The 19,255-nt window shown below is 39.7% G+C and overlaps 1 protein-coding gene across 1 annotated transcript in view; it reads right to left on the reverse strand.

The window, feature by feature from the left end:
• Positions 1-19,255, reverse strand: part of GALNT1 (polypeptide N-acetylgalactosaminyltransferase 1) — a 63,493-nt gene that overhangs the window by 11,546 nt on the left and 32,692 nt on the right. The window contains exons 4-9 of the mRNA XM_089532364.1: positions 14,615-14,781; positions 9,527-9,734; positions 8,045-8,215; positions 5,835-5,952; positions 4,951-5,131; positions 453-592 (exon numbers count right to left, since the gene is read on the reverse strand). Of these exons, the coding sequence (XP_089388490.1) occupies positions 453-592; positions 4,951-5,131; positions 5,835-5,952; positions 8,045-8,215; positions 9,527-9,734; positions 14,615-14,781 (985 nt within the window). The remainder of the gene's footprint in view (positions 1-452; positions 593-4,950; positions 5,132-5,834; positions 5,953-8,044; positions 8,216-9,526; positions 9,735-14,614; positions 14,782-19,255) is intronic.

Below are 19,255 nucleotides of genomic sequence, written 5' to 3' on the forward strand. Positions count from 1 at the left end.
CAAAGGCGCCGGGACGTGCGGACGCTATGTGTCCGTCACATATGTACAGGGCGCTACAATTTTGACGCCCTCGTCACGTGTGAGGGGCGAGTCGTGTCTGGAAGCACCGCCCCTCGCATGTAACGATGGCGCCCCATAGGGCCCGTCTGTACAGTGCCTAAGAAAGTACAATGCACATCAATGGCATCATGAAAACTCTGGCTATTCTAAGCAGAATAAAGAACAAATTCCTCTGAAGACTTAATTTATTTGATATGAATAAGGAGTGTAGTTCTAAATACCAGCATTAGAGACTGTGGAGATAAATTTGCCTTAAACCCATTGCATCAAACATTACACTTTGAACATGTAAAGACACAAATGTTCATTTTTGTCATATTTATTTGTACACCAGCTCAAAAGAAACATTACAAACTTGTGAATTCTCAAAATGTTTATTATTAAATCCTTACCTCTCCCAAAGAGAAATAGTGACGTGGTATTTGGGAATCAGGGTAAACATTCTCTAAGTACCAGGAAAAAGGCTTGCACTGTAGTTTGTGTCTCAGTCCAACTCGTGAGGATATGTCTCCATAATCTACCTTTGTAACACCTGCAGAGAAGTGAATATAACTGTTAGACACAAGACCATAACAAAATGGGAACACATTGAGCGTGTTGTACAAAAATAGAAGTGCCACTTTGCACATATTTCTGAAAGGAGACTATGAAAGCAAAGCCATTTTGCACTGTAGCTTTGACTGTGTATTTTACTATAAAGTTTTAAAGTAGATATGGATTGTTTAAGAATATCTGAATCAAATACTATTTCTCACCTATAGACCTCTTTCAACAGAAACTATTTTACAGAGCTCACGGTACATTAAACAAAGCTATAACACCTTGCCTCTTATAGATACATATTTCTATTAAAGTAATCAATTTAACCCCTTTCATTTTCCCATTTAAAATCCATCTATTATAACAGCAGCTCTATATTCTGACTATCCACAAAACAAAATGTTACATTCTTCCCTTCATTTTTCAAAAAGAGTTAACAATTCAACAATTCTCAGTTTACCACAATCCTCTATCTCCTTTTAAATTATTTTCATTTCTTTTTGTATATATCCAAGTGATTAAAACCAGTATAAATAATTGTTAGTAACTTTTTCCAAGATAATCTCTTTTGTAGTCTATCCCTTACCCTAAAATCTTAGATGTTCTTAGACCAAATCACTCAAGCCCCAGTATTAGTATTCTAATCCAGAAAAGCCAAACCTAATTTCTTTCAATCCCCAAAAGCCAAATCTAACATCTTCATATTTATTTGGTTCCCCACCCCTCACAAAATCATTGCTGTTGACCAAACAGGGCATTTCCCACCCAAATTAAAATGGCAGGGGAAGGGGGAAATCTTCTGTGAAAAACATTTCTATTGGACCTCCCAAATCCCTTCTTTCACCCTATGTTAATTACGATGTCCTTATCATTCTTGCCCAACTCTTCCCATATCACCTCCAAAACACCAAAGTCCTCCCAGTCAGGGAACAAACCCTCATCACACCCTTTTGACTTCAAACTGACTCCTCTGTCTTCTTTATCCCAAGTCCTGTAGCTTCTCCCAATTCTTCATCTTCCAGTTAATTCTTCTACATCTTCATCTTTTGGTTCCTCAGCTAAGTCCAAATTTCAATATAAAATTCACTCTAAAGTTTATAAAATCATTTACCATCCATTTAAGTTCCTCCCTTATCATCTGTCACATCTCTGCAAATTAATCTTGCAAAGGTTGCATCTTTAACCATCTCCTCTTCAACAAAATCTTGACAGAGTTAAGACATCTATCTCTTCAATGCCTCTTCCAAAGGAATGTTGAGATGACACAGCCCAGCGTTTAATCTCTGTTGTTATTCTGCTTGCTTTCAGTGCCTCTCTCAGCCAAAACAATTCCACTTCCCAAAACAAATCAGTCTCCTTCTCTAAAGCATTTTACTCATTAGGTGCTACAAAATCTTCCATCTTTAATAATTATTTCCATTGTTTCACATTATTTTTATATTCTTTATCCATTAAAAAATTAAGTAATTTTGTCCTTTCTTCACAAAATATATTAGATTTTCTGATTTCAGCGTACGATCTTAAAACGTTTTTCTTTTTTTTCTTTTAAAAATAGTGCTCAAGTTTTCTCACATTAACATGAAAGGCAGGAAGCTCACAAGCACTGATGAAGCCACTGATTCAAAGATATTTTTTACTAGTAAATCATGTTGTTGTTACATGGATAGTTTTTTAAAAAGAGAAAATGGGTTTGCTGGTTTAGTATTCATTAAAAGCTTGTGGCAACAGGATTAGCTGATGGAATTTGTTCCAAGATCCTCTCTCCACTTCAGTCACACTTGGCTGTTGCAGTCACTACAAGCTTGGTGGAGTTCTCAGACTCTTGTGGGCTATCCCTTTAATCTCCCCTTGTTTAGGAAGGCAAATCACTCATCGGATCTTGCCTCATAACTGGCGATAACATCACTGCCACCCTCTCTCTCATGGAGCCCTGTGAAAGAGGTCAGTTCACTGTTTTCTGTCCCAGATGTCACCTCCCCTGAACTTATCTCCTAATGGCTGCACAAAAATATATTTGTGGTTAGCACCTAAATGACAACTGTGGGGTGACAACCAGAACCTCACCAGACAGGAATTCCACTGCCAGGGGTCTACTACTGAGAAGGCTCTGCCATTTGTGGCTGCCCTTGCGTGCCAGACTCATTAAGGGCAATGCAAACAGAATCTTCCCAGCCATGTTAAATCCTAGGTTGATCAGTACACAGGAAAGCAGTCTTTCAAGTAAACTGGGTCATGTAAGGATTATTTCAATAATCTAAGTTATTATACTGTGAACTACAGATGCATGTTCATTCTAACCCAAGTACAGTTGTAGTTGGGAAGGGAGATAAACTCAGTGGTCTTTCAGTGATAATTATGAATCCCAATCTATGTGCCTGCTCCATTAATAGGAATACTAACCCATCCAGAACAGGTTGACTAGCCAATTTCCAGGCATGGGAACCATCTACCAAAAGAGCTCAGACCTGCATTGAAGACTGTGAAATTCAAACATTTTTCCAAAGGAATAATTGCACCACAGGCTAAAATAATGTACAAATAATGTTTTCACAGAAGTCCACTTTCTTGGTGTTTTAACTTGTTTACTGCTTCTAAAATTTTAAAAGTATTTTACTGTTTGCTTTTTGTCTTTGGTAGTGTTGAGAGAAAAGCAGGATAAACATAGTACAAATAAACAAGCAGTTAAGTATAACATTATAGATATTCCGGTAAAAATAGCACAATCTCTCAACTATTTTTCATAACAACCAAGGATGAATGAGAGAAAGGGATGTTTCAGATACTGTTTGGTAATATTTCAATCCAAGTACACCACTGCATTATGAACCAGTCTAACACAATAAAAAACAGGAGGAACTGTACATGTACATAATTATCTTGGCAAGACAACCAATGCACCAAGAATACACAGTTTAAGAACTAACTGTTTTTAATGTTCAAAATGAACTTGAACACCTAGCACCTTTTTAAGAGAAATAGGCCAAACAGGAAAGCAGGAGTAGCAGCATTATTTGTCAGGGATGTCTACACCTGTGAAGAGACCAGGACTTAAATCCTGGAAGCCAGGTGGAGAGCATCTGGATAAAAATTAAAGGGGAGGGAAACAAGTAAGACGGAGGAACTGGATGATGCCTTTCTAGAACAGATGACCATTCTCTCAGATAGGAGAGACTTGGGCCTGTTACAGACTGCCCAAATAAAGCTGCTTCGGGTCTCTTTGGAGGTATGCTATTTAAATGATGCATGGGTCCTAAGAGTCCGGAGGTCACGCCAAAGCCACACTCCATTCCTAAGCACTGGAGTGCAGCTTTGGTGCAGCTTCCAGATTCTTAGGATGCATGCATCGTTTAAACAGCATACCTCCAAAGAGACCCCAAGCAGCTTTATTTTGGCAGTCTGTAACAGGCCATAGTAGTGATGGGAGATTTCAACTATTAACTGCAGCTTTCGATGTCCCACCAACTGCCTTTTTCTGTCCCTCACCAAAAACTGAACTGCAACTTTTAAGACTCTTCCTTTCATAGAGTGCAGTGGTCGTCTGTACTGTATCAGTGGGGGGAAAAAGGGGTGGGGGAGAATAAAAGGAAAGGAAAGGAAAAAGCACACTTTGGGACACTTCTTTTAAATTTGTTGACAATCCTAAAGCAAAACACAACTATTTAAAACAATTTTAAGACAAACTATTTCATGCCATTTAGCAAACCAGTGGCTCAGTCTCAATTACTGGCTGTGATCTTTCAATGTTTTCAATGCTTAGACATATTAAAACTTGTCCTTCTAATGCACATGTTTACCTGCAGCAATCCCACATATGGTTGAGGAGTGCTAGTGTTGCACCTCATAACTCTCAGTTCATGTTAAACTTAGACCTGCTTAACCATGCTGTAGCCATGTTGGGGTTTGTGTGTGTAAGGAGTGGGAGAACAACTGCGGGGGGGGGGGGGGACTGCTGTGTGTGAACCAAGGACATACAGGTGCTTGAAACACCATGGGAAATAATGTTGATGGGAGGAGGGAAAGGCCAAGGGAGTCATAGAAGTGAACTTAGCTTGTTAAGTCAGATCTGGCAAAGGATGTGCTTTTGTGCTGATCTTTCCAATGAACTATTTCTGGTTTCCTCCCTGAAGTGTGTTCTTGGAGTTAAATAAAGTCAGTGTCTTACAGAGAGGGAAAGAGGATATGAAAGACTATAACTTAGTGATATAAACATTATTTGCACAGACAAGGTCCTAGGTTAAATCAATAGCATCTCTGTTTGAAACCTGTTGCTAGAAAACCTGATAAGACGAATCCAGTAGGGTATATGTATCAGCTATGTATGTTCACCGTATCATACAAACCATTGCTCACCTGGAGAAATTATATAGAAGAAATTCTTGAACTCATCCATCCAAACTTCAGCAAGTCGTCTATTATTTTTATTAATTATTTGCCCTGTGCCGCCTGGAAATGTATAAGGAGTGGCTTTCCGAAAAACATGCCCAACATGTGAACAAGTCACAATTTCCAAAGTTCCACCACACTGCCAAATCTGAAAATGTCAAAAGGCCGCCAATAAAAAAGTATATAATTAAAAACTGTTTAGTGTCATTCCTGTTGAGTGTGAAACCAAAGCTGCAAGTCAGACTAAAAAGCTGCATCAGAAGCATATAACTTAATTTATACATATAATGTACTGTGCTTTACATAATTGGGCTGTGCATACTGCTCTTCACTCTGCATGCTGCCAAACTCTCTCTGGATATCCTACTCTTCACCCATTTTATTGAGGCAAGAAAAGTAAATAAAATAATATTAATAATGACAATAATACAGATATTGCATTTAAGATGGAAGACAGACTATTGATCAATATTATGTGAAAAGGCATGGGGTTTATGCACAAAGAAGTATACAATCTGTGCAGTTTATGGCATTAGAACACCACCTGTAATGAAGCACTATGACAGGCTTACCTAAATTTAATTTGATATGCATAGAGACACTGAGATGTCACCGGACATTAGAGCTTTTTATTCAAATGTATGCAGCCTGTGATTTGCATTGATTTTGCACAATACATGTTTTAAAGAATAGTGAATTACTGAGGAATTCCACTAACTGTTCATTTACATTTTCATTTGTCCTCTGGTATGTCAATACTGCCCAGTACAGATGACTGTACTACAGCTGTATCTTTTCAGTCTGCAGTAAATATATTGCATAATAAATGAATTGAAAGAAAGCTGACTTACCCTGAATGAAATCTCAAGGTTTTCTCCTCCCCATATATCCATTCCAGCATCATATGTCCCAATTTCTTGAAAATAGTCTCTGTCTATAGAGAAAAGGCCTCCTGCCATTGTAGGTGTTCTGTGATAAGATACAAATAGTTTAAATTCCACTTTGAATATTGCTCTTCCTCGACAGTGAATTCAGTTCGTTTGGGGGTGGCAACAGACATGACATCAAAATGCTGTACAGACTGAGTCGCCTTTATCCGAACTCCTTGGAAACAGAAGTGTCTTGGAGTTTGGAATTCATTGTTTTTTGGAATACAGCAGATCTAGGGAGTGCTCCACAGCAGCTGCTGCCACCATCTCTCTGAAGGCAAAATGAGGCCAGTGTCCAGAGAAGGAGCTGCCCATCTCCTGAAAGCAGTGGCTCATAGCTGCCATTGCGTCAGGAGAGGACAAGCACACAGGAGTAGCCGTGGTGCCAGGGGAGGCAGCAGCAGTGGCTGTATTACTGACTCCCTGGCTGCAGCATCTCCTCATCCTCCATGAAGGTGGCACATCTGTATCAGCTAGCACAAAAATCAGAAGTCTAACCCCTCTGTGATGGCAAGCAGCCCTTCTTCCTCAATGCTCACCTCCTGTATTCCAAGTGAGGGTTCTTGGTGCTGCAGGAATAGGAAGAAAGGCTTCTTGCTGTCACAAGGGGAGACTTTACCCACACAGAGTGATAAATACATAAATCAGAATTTCTCTGGTTATGCAATGCCCTTCCTCCATGTTTTAATTGCAACTGCTCTGGCCTCTGAGGGACAGAAGAGCATCCAAACACCGCTCCACTGGGCCTTGCTCATGCAGATGGAGAGAGTTCCTGTCTCCATGTTCCAACTGTCACTGCTCTAGCCTCTGAGGCAGAGGAGAATAACCAGCATCTGGCAGACCTAATCCCCCTCTCCTACACCACTTCTTTTTCCTTATGTATCTGTGTTTTATATAAATTGTAAACCTGAGGGCAGGGAACTGTCAAATTAATGATTTGTAAACTGATGTGGAAGTCTTATCAGCTGAAGGGCAGGTTATAAATACTTAAAGTTAAATAAATAAATAAATAAATAAATAAATATTACAAAGTAAAAAAACAAAACAAAACTTTGGCATTTATTATTGCAGACAAATTGCTCCAAGGTTAATCTGACACGGTTAATCTGAAAATGGAAGCAACTGCAATTTGCTCTTGTATTTTTTCCACAGCATACTCAGTTCTTCACACTCCACTGATCTCAGTTTTAAGCCGCTTGACTTTTCTTCAACAGATGTATTTATATATTATGTTACTGGAAGGGGGTTGCATGTAAGATGTTTTTATTACTGAACAAATTGCAATTTTTAAAAAATATTGCTTAACTCTTTTTTAACTGTTCTCACTGCATTTCTTATTTTAATTTCTCCAATTCAATTGGTCTATTCATTTAAATAATATATTGTAGTTGCTGTTGCTGTTTTTAATCTACAGAATATACTCTTCCTACATACCAAGCTCTAGGATATAATACATTGGCAGATGCTTGGGCAGACCAACATCTCCTTTTCCACCTGTACAACCAATGTCCTCAACATTCTGGTATCTCTTGCAGGACAGTGAGCACACTTAGTACTCACTTGGTGATTTTTTTTCTTTTTAAAAAATCTTGCTTAATTAACAATTATATTTCCTCTGGAGTGCCAGGCAGGGAAAAATCACTAGCTTGACTTTAAATAATCTTGTTTTCTGCTAAACTGATGGTCATAAGGCCAGATTATGTATAAAAAGGAATGCTTTCCTAGAAGCTTAACTTGAAATGAACTTCTCTTTTCCACACTATAGAGATACACAGCAAAGTGACTGATTATAAAGTACACTGAAGTACAGGTAGCAAAACGCATCAGTCCTTTATGCAAGAGACTTCCCATTGTTCAATCTTGCAAGTACTGACTAAGACATAAAAAGATCTTCTAGTTTCAGCTGACTTTCAGAAATACACATTGATTTACTATTTCCTCTATTCACTTAATAGTTTCCAATTATATATTTCTCACAACCCATTCCAACTTTATGGTTCCTTCTAATATAGAGATTTATTTTAAAATTACTATCAGCTAAACAAACTTGGATATTATCAGTATTTTAGTAGACACTAAGAACTGATATATATAAAACCAGATATTGAAATCATTATAATCAATTTTCTCACCTGACTGGAAGAGTTCTGTCACCTTTCCTTCGATCCATTTCTCTTTGAGGGACAGGATACCATCGGAAATTTAACTTCCAGTTGAATCCACCATATGTCATATCAGAACCTGCCATATATTCAAAGGTATCATCACTGATGACATCAATGATAGGACAAACCACTGTTCTCCTAAAGAAAGAAATGGCAAACATTGTTACAGGAGAAAGATATAATACACTGTATAATACATGCAGTTGTTACTACCACACAAAAACATCTTACTAATATTACAATTCTAAGCACATTTTCTTGTGAGCAAGTACATCTGAGTACATGTGCTGCCAACGAATACCAAGTGCTGTAGGCTATATCTCAGAGGAAGAAACTAGTAAACTAAGAAAACCCTATAAAAGAAAACCCTGACTAAGAAAACCCGATAGAATTCATGGGGTCATTATAAGTTGACAAGCAATTTGAAGGCACACACACGTGCATAGAATTATGCTGTTAATACACACCTTTTATGTCTGCATGATTTAAATTATTTTGGCACAAAGGAAAACTGAACGAACAATTGTCCCTTTAAAACAGTATGTCAGTCTGGGCCAAATACAAGGACAATCAACTGTTCCATGCAGGAGAGAAGTTGAATATTTCTGTTATTTGGTTCTAATACACCAGCCATTGTTTATGTTCATCATAATGCCTCATCCTTCCAAATATTTTGTATAAATGAATTCATAACACTGCTGATACAGGTTGTAGAGATTAAAAGCCAGTTGTGAAGCTGAACAGCATTCAAGAGTTTTAAATCTAACATTCCAAGATAACATGCATCTCCAAAAATACTTAAATAGGCATGGTCGAGTCAATGCTAAGCACTTAATTTACTTAAATATGAAATCCCATTAGTTTCAGTTACTTCAATGGACCTTAATGATATCAACGATGTTTAACTCTAGTTGGATCATGCTCATTATTAGCAGCTGAACCTTTAAAAGAACTCTTGTTGGAAACTCATGGAGGACATCAGTTTTTCTACCAAATCATCAGTTTTTCTGTGTATAAATAACATAAGGTCATGTCTTTGAAATAATTATTTACAGATCACATCTAGTATATTCTAGTGCACAGTTAAGAAACACTCCTGAAGGCAATACTGTTTACCTCCAGCACAACTCTATGATATGCTTCCAGGAAGTTGGCTAGAGTCATGCTACAGGATCAAGAAATGACTAGAGAAGTGTTCTCTATAGGAATATCTAGGTTGTCCAGCATGATTCTGTGGTCAGCCTCTGGCAGAAGTCATTTGTTTCAATATGGTTTGCTACTATCTGTGGTTTTGGGTTTCCATGCTAAGTACAGGAACATATCCACTACGAATATGGGGGTAACGCTGTAAATAGTTTACACACTGCTTTGGAAGATTCTGTGCTTTTCAAAAACAGTTTAGCTGAATTAGTAAATATTAACCTTCAACATGTTTTATAAAATAACCACCTGTCAGCTTTTATGCGTGCTAACAGAGGCTCGAGCCATCCTACTGTGCATTCACAATGAGCATCTAAAAAGGTAATGACTTGGCCCTTAGAAGCAGCAGCTCCTTTCAATCTGGCTCTGATTAGTCCAGAACGCTGTTCCATTCGAATAACATGAACTGGTACTTGTAACTTTTTCACATAGTTCTCCAAGAGCCTCTTCAAGAAGTCTGCAAAACATGAACAAATGATAGCTTAAATGCATCACTAATGTAACACTCTCAATAAATGCTATTTATCTCAAAACATGAACAAGATAGCTTAAATGCATCATTAATGTAACACTCTCAATAAATGCTATCTATCTATCTATCTATCTATCTATCTATCTATCTATCTATCGTATTTATACCCCACTCTTCAGCTAAAAGGCTCTCAGAGCCCCTTACATATTGTTAATTAGACATTTCCCTGCCCTTAGGCTTACAATCTAAAAAGATAAGACACAAAAGCAGAAGGAAATGATTTTGTCTACAGGAAATCTCACTTGACAAAACCAGAGACAGAGGCAATCCAATTAACCATATAGCTAACTTCTATTTGTTTCAAAGACAGAACTTTTTTTACAAGGCAAACATTGTTTTAAAACTCAGTTTCAAAGCACCTTACTTAATTTTTGCAATTATTTTTGTTAGACCTCTTTCCATTTACTGTATATCATCAACTATAAGTTGGCTTCATGTATAAGTTGAGGGCAGATTCTGGGATCAAAATTATGGAGTTTAATAATGATCTCTGGATAAGTCAAGGGTGCTGCCACCACTGCCGCATCCCCAGTATTTTCCTTGCCTCATGGTGCTGCTTTGAGTGGCAGTGTGACAGCCACCACCACTGAGGCATCCTTGCTGCCTCTCAGTGCTTAGTGCTGTTGCTGCTATGGTGGCAGCAACTCTTTTGGAGTTCACTGGCAAGGCAAGGAGAGTGGTACAGGAGGGCTGTGCTTCTTTAACAGGGCCGTCTCCCCAGATGGACTTTTGGATTTCTCTGCTGCAGCAGCGAGAGGTCTGGTTCACACTTTTTTAAGGACAACCTCTGCTCTCTGTGCCATGGCAGAGAAATCTGAAACAGCCGCCACCATTTTTCTGAGCAATTGACCTGTATACAAAGTTGCCCCAGGATTTTGGGTCAATTTTTTGGTATACATTTTTTGACTTGAAGATGAGTATATGCAGTATGTATGTCTCTTTCAATTTGTTTTCCACACCACATATTACAGAAGACCTTCTCTGAAAAGCTTCAAGAATGGTTTAATTCAGCTATTTACAGTCAATCCTAAATTTTTATTTAGAGGTGAATTCTGCTGTGTTCAGCAGAGCATAATTTCAGGTAACAGGCATAAGATTCCATTGCCATTTTGAGGATATATTAGCAGGGACATGTACTACAAAGTCATTTAAGTACACCTGTCCAAACATTGATCTTATCTTCAGAACTTCTTTTTACTCATTAGTAACAGCAATAACTCTCTAAATTGCAATTTAGAGAGTTATTGCTGATATTAATCTATGAAAAGTAGGCAATATCAATGCTGTTATTGTTGTGGACCTATTCATATTAACATAAAGATTAAATACAAGTTTAAATATAATACTCTTAATAGTGTTTAACTCTGGATTGTTACACAAGCATCTGAATTCCAAATCCCATGAAAATCAAGTAAATTAGTTTATTTTTCTGTTGAGCATTTAGTACATTTCAAACATTATTTTCTAGTCTTCAAAAGAAAACACACCCATCTAGATCTAAATCTAGGCCTTAGTCCCACTTAGGGTAGACTCAGTGAATCAATGGAACTTTGGTAAGTATTGACATAGCACTGATTTAATAGGTTTTAGTTGCAAATAACACTTAGATTTTAACTCTAGATTACAGGTTTTAATATAAAACTACGGTTGGCCCTCCATTCTCGCAGGGGATCAATTCCAGAAGCCCCCCTCGTGAAAACGGAAGCTTGCACTTATTCAAGCCCCATTTGCGAGCGCCATTACAAATAGTGGAGGTCGCCCCTCCGCACATATTCAACAACGTGGATTTCAGATCTGCACATTAGAAGGGGCGACTGTAGTTTGTACTTTTCAGTGAACCTGGTGTTTCTTTGATTGAGGCAAATTTTTCCATATGAAATAAGAACTAAATTCTTCAATTATTTTGAATGAGAAACCAACAATTTCTTAATCATGTTCAGAGGACATTCTCTTATTTTTTTTAAAAAAATAACTTATTTTGTATAATCAATGTCACTTTTTTCATGCAAACAATAGATCGTTTCATGAGGGCAATCTATATGCAAGCAATTCATTAACATTTCTGTAAAAAGGGTGGGCAGACTGCAAGTTGTATGAAGTCTTGGGAGTTCCTTTTGAGCTCTTTGAAACCTCCCTGAGATTCCCTGAAGCCCTCATCCCCAACCATTAAAAAAATGTTTATTTCCCCCCCCCCCCAAAAAAAAAAAACTTTAACCACCCCAAAAACATGGCAGTAGGTATCCCCTTGCCTCCTATAAATCTGAAACAGCCTTTAAAATTAGCCAGGTCTTGACTGACTCCTGGAACTAGAAGCGATGAATCATCATTTCTGGTTATACCAGGAGTGATTGTGCAATCCATATAAGGAGAAAGTCAATGATCATTTCTGGTTATACCAGGAGTGATTGTGCAATCCATATAAGGAGAAAGTCCCTGCTCCCTTTGTAGCGGCACACAATAAAATGATACCACATTAAGGGCCGGAACAGACTGGCAGCTTCAGCCGGCTTCAAGCCAGCTTGGGGGTATAGCATTTACATGTGCCATGCCCCCATGATGCCAGAAGCCATGCCGGCAATTACATACCAGGCAGCTTCTGGGTAACTTGGAGGTGTGGCATTTAGACGCCACATGCCCTGGAGCCGTCAAAAAGCCACCTCTAAGAGTAAAGGGGCATTTTCCCCCATCCCAAATAGGAGAGGATTTTTTCCGCTTCTATTTAGGGCAGATGCTGCCTGGATTGGGAGCCACAGTGTGCAGTTGCTGTGGCACCAATGCCCTCAAATTTATGCAACACTCATGATTCTGCCTCGTCAGTAAATACAAATTCTTTAAAATTATTCCCTCCATCTGTGTGCTTTTTCCCTCTTTAAAAAAGTAGGCTTCTTATAATAGCTTCTGGTCAAAAACTACTTGAATGAAACAATCCTTAATGTTACATGGATATGACAAACCTTTCTTAAAAAACATTTTCAGCAGAATTCCAAAGGTAGCAAAGAATTTGGATGCATTTTACTTATTAAAACAATTACAAACCCAAAATTAAAAAGTCATTTAAAGAGTCAATAGGCATGATTTAATTAATATTAATTTCATGCATGTCTGAGTACTAAAAGGACCCTAGGCTGCTTAAGGAGTCTAATTTTGCTTAACACATGCAGAGTAATTTCTATTTCAACATATGAACTATATGAAGTGTTCAAACTACTATTTTTAATTAATAGCATTAAGAGAATCATTAAATGAAAGAAACAGATGTATAAGCAAGCTTTTTAAAAATACAGACCATCTTGATAATATAGTCTAGTATATTACAAGGAGGTTGCAATAGGATCTTACATTGCCTTGTGATGGAATCTCACAAGAATGCAACCTAATTTAACCAAGGCTAAAACATATTTAATGAATATTTTACTTATTTATTTATCTAATTTGCATGCTGCTTTTCTCCCAAAGTGAGAGTCACTAAAAAAAAATAAACATTTAAAAATTAAAATTATCACATAAAACAATGTGGGCCCTTGATATCCATGGGGGATCTGTTTTGGATCCCCCCTTCATGGATACCAAAATTTGTGGATGCTCAAATCTGCATTTGCCCCCAATGGAGGAAGGAATGGAGGGAAAGAAAAAGGGGGAGTCAATTGTCTTGAGCAATCTCTTTCTCCCTCCCCCCTCTCTGTGAATTTCCACTGGTTGGATCAGGAGAGCGGGAGGGAGGAAAGGGAAGGAAACGTTGCGTCTGCTCCAAGATGGCGGATGCAGAGGCGCATTCCTCCAGTCCTGGAGTGGCAGCTGTAGCAGCAGCAATGGCACTCCGTCCATGGGCTCCTCTGCAGATAGCCCCAAGACCACCATCCAAAAGAGCCAGTGGTGGAGCTCAGCTGACAGCTCTGGACTGGACTGCATGGCCACCAAGGGAGCCAGCAGAGAAGCACTCCCTCTTCCCCCATGAAGTGCCGCTGAAGAGGAAAAGGCAGCGGGGGGATAGAGCTATCCCAAGAGTGGGTTGAGGCAGCAGGGCCTGGCCTGGGAGGAGATGCTGCAGATGCTGATGCGGTTGCCCCCTCCTCCTCATGGTGTCTGAGAGAAGGGGAGGGGGCAGAGATGGGGCCGGCTGGAGAGGCTATGTCCCTCCGCTCGCACAGAGGTGGCAGGAGACAGGGTTGTGCATATGACAGGACACCGAGGGCCCACTGTAAAATTATTTTAAAAACATGCTAAGTTCAAAAAGAAAAAGAAAACATCCCAATTAAAAAAGCTCCCCTGCTTATTCATTAAAATCCTGCTTAAACAAAAATATATATGTTTGCCAGCAAAAGGAAGACAGGGAGGGGGCTAGCCCAGCCTCCCATGGGAGGGAGTTACAGAGGGTCGGAACAGCCACTAAGAAGGCTCTCTCTCTCATATCCTCACCAAGCAAGCCTATGATGGTGGTGGGACCAACAGACACCCTTCTTCTGTAGATCTTAACTCTTGAGAGGTTTGTATGGGGGGATACATAGATTGTATTACAAGAGTCTAAATGGGATGTAATCAAGGCATGTGTCACTATAGCCAAATCTGACCTCTCAAGGAATGAGCAAAGCTGGCACACTAGAAAATCCCCCTATGCATGCAATCAGAAACACAATTCTTGCTTCTGGTATTCAAATCCCAAATAGATTTCTTGCATATTTTTCTCTTTTATGAAGAAATTATGTCTATGTAGCAAACAGCCTATGTATTAAACAGCTCCACAGTTATGAGAATGGAAGGCTACATTTGAGCTGTACATATAAATGCCTCCGGATGGAATCTCTCACCTCTTTCACTAGCATCATCAACTAAAATGATTTCTTCCAGCATGTGCCTGGGTGACCGGTTTATGACACTATGAACAGTTCGTAAGAGAGTGCTCCAAGCTTCATTGTGGAAGACAATGACAACACTTGTTGTAGGAAGATTATCTGGATACACTTTTGTCTTACACCTGAAAATATACAAATAAAGCACAGCGGTAACTAATGTTACAATGTTACAGACAGGCTATAGCTATTATCTATATATGGGTCTTGCTCCATCCTCTCACCTTAACGTGCATGCTCCAATAGCCATTTCCCTAGAACCATTTCATCTGGTGTAAGGCAACAATGTTTTTAATTTGCTTGGAGGAGATTTGAAGGAATGATGTTTTTTCCAGGAAGACTTTGCTGATGGTATTAGCATTAGTGATGGTAGCAAAGGAAGAACTACTGCCGCATTAGTAGTGGACTGCATGACAAAAAACTGGGTCATCTGGTTGCAATTTTTGCATGGGAGTCACCAATGAAGTTATTGCAATCATCTGAGTTATGAACGATGTGGAAGTGGGCAATAATATGGTCAATGGCAACCTTGGATGATGGAAAGATAGCTTCATTTGAGGGAGACTTGTTGGCAGTAGTGGAAGGCTTAGCAATTGGGAATAAGAACGGTGATGTGACTGCAGAGACTAGGAGTGGTACGGACAGTGGCAAGATTAGGAACAGTACTGGTATTTGTGCTCTCTCAACAGTGATGAACTATGAGAGTGGTCATAATACTTTTCCTCCAGATGGTAAGTATAGTAATAGAGGTGCCCTTATCGATCATGATATCATGGAGGAAACCTGGATTCCCCAGAAAGTGTTCTGCACTATCAAGGTGATCAACAGAAGTGCAAATCTTTCAATGAACAAGCATTATAATGATCCTGGCTGTTCCTCCCATGTCTATGGGGGTAGTATCTGTAAGCATCCCAGGCATGCTACAGTCGGCCCTCTGTATCCACGGATTCAACTATTTACGGATTGAAAATATTTTAAATGGTATACATTCTAAAAAACAAACCTTGATTTTACCATTTTATATAAGGGACACCATTCTACTATGCCACTATATATAATGGGACTTGATCATCCATGGATTTTGGTATTCAGGGGTGTCCTGAAACCAAATCCCAGTGGAATACCAAGGGCCCACTGTACCATAAGGAAGAGTTGTAGCTCAATCTGAAATAGCACTGAGTTGGACTAGGAAGGTGAACCTAACAAGGCATGACCAGTAAGTCAACTGAGGACACTGATGATAGGTGGTGGACATAGGCCTCGGGGCCGATAAGTCCACCCTGTTTGCCTTGACAACTTCAAGAACAATAAAACATTGTCAACTTCTCTCTTTCAGTAAAAAAATAAATAAAAAATTATTCACTACTCACCAGGAAAAATAAAAGCTACAGAAAAAAACCCAAAATACTAGCCAAGAAGTTCCACTATCATGCTACCACTGTAGTGAAAAAACACAACTGGAGGAATGGAGCATGGATGTTAAGGAAAGAGGCTGGAGCTATTGCCAAAAATTTTACTAACTAAATGGTTCCAACAATGATTCTGTGCAGGCATGAAACCCATTTGTGTGATGCAGAGAAACCACAAAGAATATTAGATTAAAACTGAATAAATACAATTTTGACAAGTATGTAACAGAATAAGAAATCTTTGGAAATGAAACAAGTTGCCATTGTTTTACTGGAAGTATAAAGTTAGAAGTTAGAATGCATTTTCGGACAACGTAAGATTTTGTTGTCTGAAATTTGTGCACATATATAAATGCATTCTGTTTTAAACAATCTTCTCACAGCTGTAAAAACGAAGGAAAATGAGCATAAATACATTAAAATTAATAGGACATAAAAAAGCATAAACACTAAAGCCCATAGAATACCAATTTAATGGAGGAATCCATAAAAATAACGGTGACAGCAGTACTCACCCAATAGCAAAATTACATCACAAAGTGTGGCAGGCAAGTCTCTACAGAAAAGACGTTTCATAGCTAGTGTGAGGATATATATTTACGTAATTTGCATCCCACTTTGCTCCCCAAGAGGCCCAAACATGTTAAAACAATATAAACAATATAACTAAAATAATCTGTAATATAACATGTAAAAATACATTAAACAAACCACATGAAACATTAGTTTAGAACTCTTAAAATGCATTAACAGTTACAGATTAACAACTAGCACACCTGTCATACTACCCATAACCAGTTAAAAGCTAAAATACTGTTGAAATAAGAAGGTCTTTGTTGGCAAAAAGAGAGCAGAGAGGGGCCAACCAAGCCACTCGTCCCAGATCAGACCCAGATCATCATCATCCTGCTCAGCACAGAAAACTAAGTCCAGAGTGTATCCTACAGTGTGGATGACACCTGACACTACTAAGAACAGACTGTTGGACTGAGTTGCTCCTGTCAAAGTGGTCTCAACAGGAATATTGATGTCTCCCAGCACAACAGAGAACTCCAACACCACTGACAAGACCAACTCTGTTAGCACAGGAAGAGAGACCGTTCAGTAGTCTCCCTTCTGTTTTTCCATTTACCAACCAAACAAATTTACCAGGCAAAGGTCACCACCTCTTGGCCATGTGGAGACCATGGATAAAGGGTAATAAAAGTCAAGCAATAACATTTAAACTCCATTAGCAAGAGAATTGTGGATTTTGTTGTATTTTGCTGACTGACCAACACGGCTACACTTGTATATATTATATGAGAGATCATATCTGCTGGCAGGCCAAGTTGTTAAGAAACAAATGTAACAAAGTACATCCTCCCACCCTTCCCAATAGGGGTCTGGCCCTCACCGTGCTCCACGTGCAAAGCAGCTCCCCCAAAGGGGCAACCTCTCCTTGGTGTCAGCCCTTCAGCAGTGAGACCACAGACTCAGGCAGCCAGCTTTTATAGTCTTAGAGGAAGGGAACATGTGAAAGTCTGGCTAGCAGACTATCAGCACCTGACTCACTATCTGAGGAGGCCCAAACATGCAGGGGATAGGGAAACCAGGCAGCTGCCCCTAGGGAGAGCAGAAAGGAGGAAGAGCATGCAACAGCAGCAAGTAGCAGTGTTGCTTCTTCTCCCTCTAATATGCTGTCTTGCCTCAGGTTGGGTCAGGCAGCCAACTTTTATAACCTTAGAGAAAGATAACAGGTGGAAGATTGGCTAGTAGTTTGGAAGAGCAAGCGATAGCAGGAAGCATCAACAAGACCTCTGTCTTCTCTCAGCTCAATACAGAGAAGAAATGTCCCACACTAAGTAGCAATGGCCTGTTACAGACAGCCAAAATAAAGCTGCTTCAAGTCACAGTGGAGGTATGGTGTTTCAATGATGCATGCGTCCTAAGAGTCCAGAAGCCACACCAAAGCCACACTAGGGCTGGAGCGTGGCTTTGGTGCGACTTCTGGACTCTTAGGACGCATGCATCATTGAAACACCATACCTCCACTGTGACTCGAAGCAGCTTTATTTTGGCTGTCTGTAAAAGGCCAATGTTTCTTTCTTCTATAGTGGCAGAGAAGATCCCATTTGTAGGATATGCTCAAACTAAACCAATTGTGGGTGGGGGGGCTGCCAGTGATAATTACTGCTAAACAATGATGTGGATTGCTGATCTGCCTTTTACTGTAACACTCTCCTCCCAGAGGATGCTTCTGTGATGTTATTGATTGTTAAAGGGAAAATTGGTTTTATTTAATAGAAGTAATAAGGTAAGAAGGGGTGAGCGAACAGAATTCTGGAAATGAATGTGACTGATGGAATGTCTGATGTGATTTGAATGAGGCGGTTGAAGTACTGTTTTTGTATTGTACACTTTTGGCTGATGTATATTAGAAAACTTGTATTCGGACAGTGTCTGTGTTGGTAGTAACCAACAAAGCGTGGGTACTATCCTGTAGGGACAGTAGTGTATGGCTAAAAGGTGAGAAATTTCAGCCAAAAAATTTACCCTGAAACCCTGAGTCAACTTATCCATGGATCAATGCTGGTCCGCCCAGCTTGGGGTAGGAAGAGGCTGCTGAAGAGGTGCTAGAGCCTGCTTCTGTGCACCTCAAGATGGGAGTTTGCTGGGCTGCTCTCTCTCACATACATCCCACAGCAGCATGGGCTCCCCCGAGGTCCCTGAAAAAGCATCCAAAGCGATTACCTCAGAACAGGTCTCCAAGAGAGAGGGTCAAGTGGGCAGATGCTTGAACAGCAACCTTGCAAATGCCTGTCAGCATGAGGCATGCAGAGGCCAGCACACCAGCTTGGAAAAGGACGGAGGAAGCCAGAAAGACTCTAGATATAATCACTTTAAACAGTGAGTTGTTGCTTGTATTTCTTACTGAAATTTTTTCTGTGAACTCTCAGGTACGTTTGTGCAGTAGAAAGGGCAAAATAGGCGCCATCATTTGCTGCGCCAAGGAACCCCAGCGGCCAAACCGCATGGCTCCTTGGCGCCGTAAAAAAAGCCCCAAAATGGTGCTTCTTCTTTCAGTGTGCTAATGAGGCTGCAAGGCGCCAATGGCGCACTCGCAACGCCATTAGTGCCGCTGACGTGCGGACAGTATGCGTCCGCGACGTCAAGATGGCGGTGCCCGTGTAGAACGGGCGCCGCCATT

This window comes from Sceloporus occidentalis, unplaced genomic scaffold (assembly GCF_023333645.1).
Source record: "Sceloporus occidentalis isolate IW3139 unplaced genomic scaffold, rSceOcc1.0.p SCAF_7, whole genome shotgun sequence".
NCBI classification, from domain to species: domain Eukaryota; kingdom Metazoa; phylum Chordata; class Lepidosauria; order Squamata; family Phrynosomatidae; genus Sceloporus; species Sceloporus occidentalis.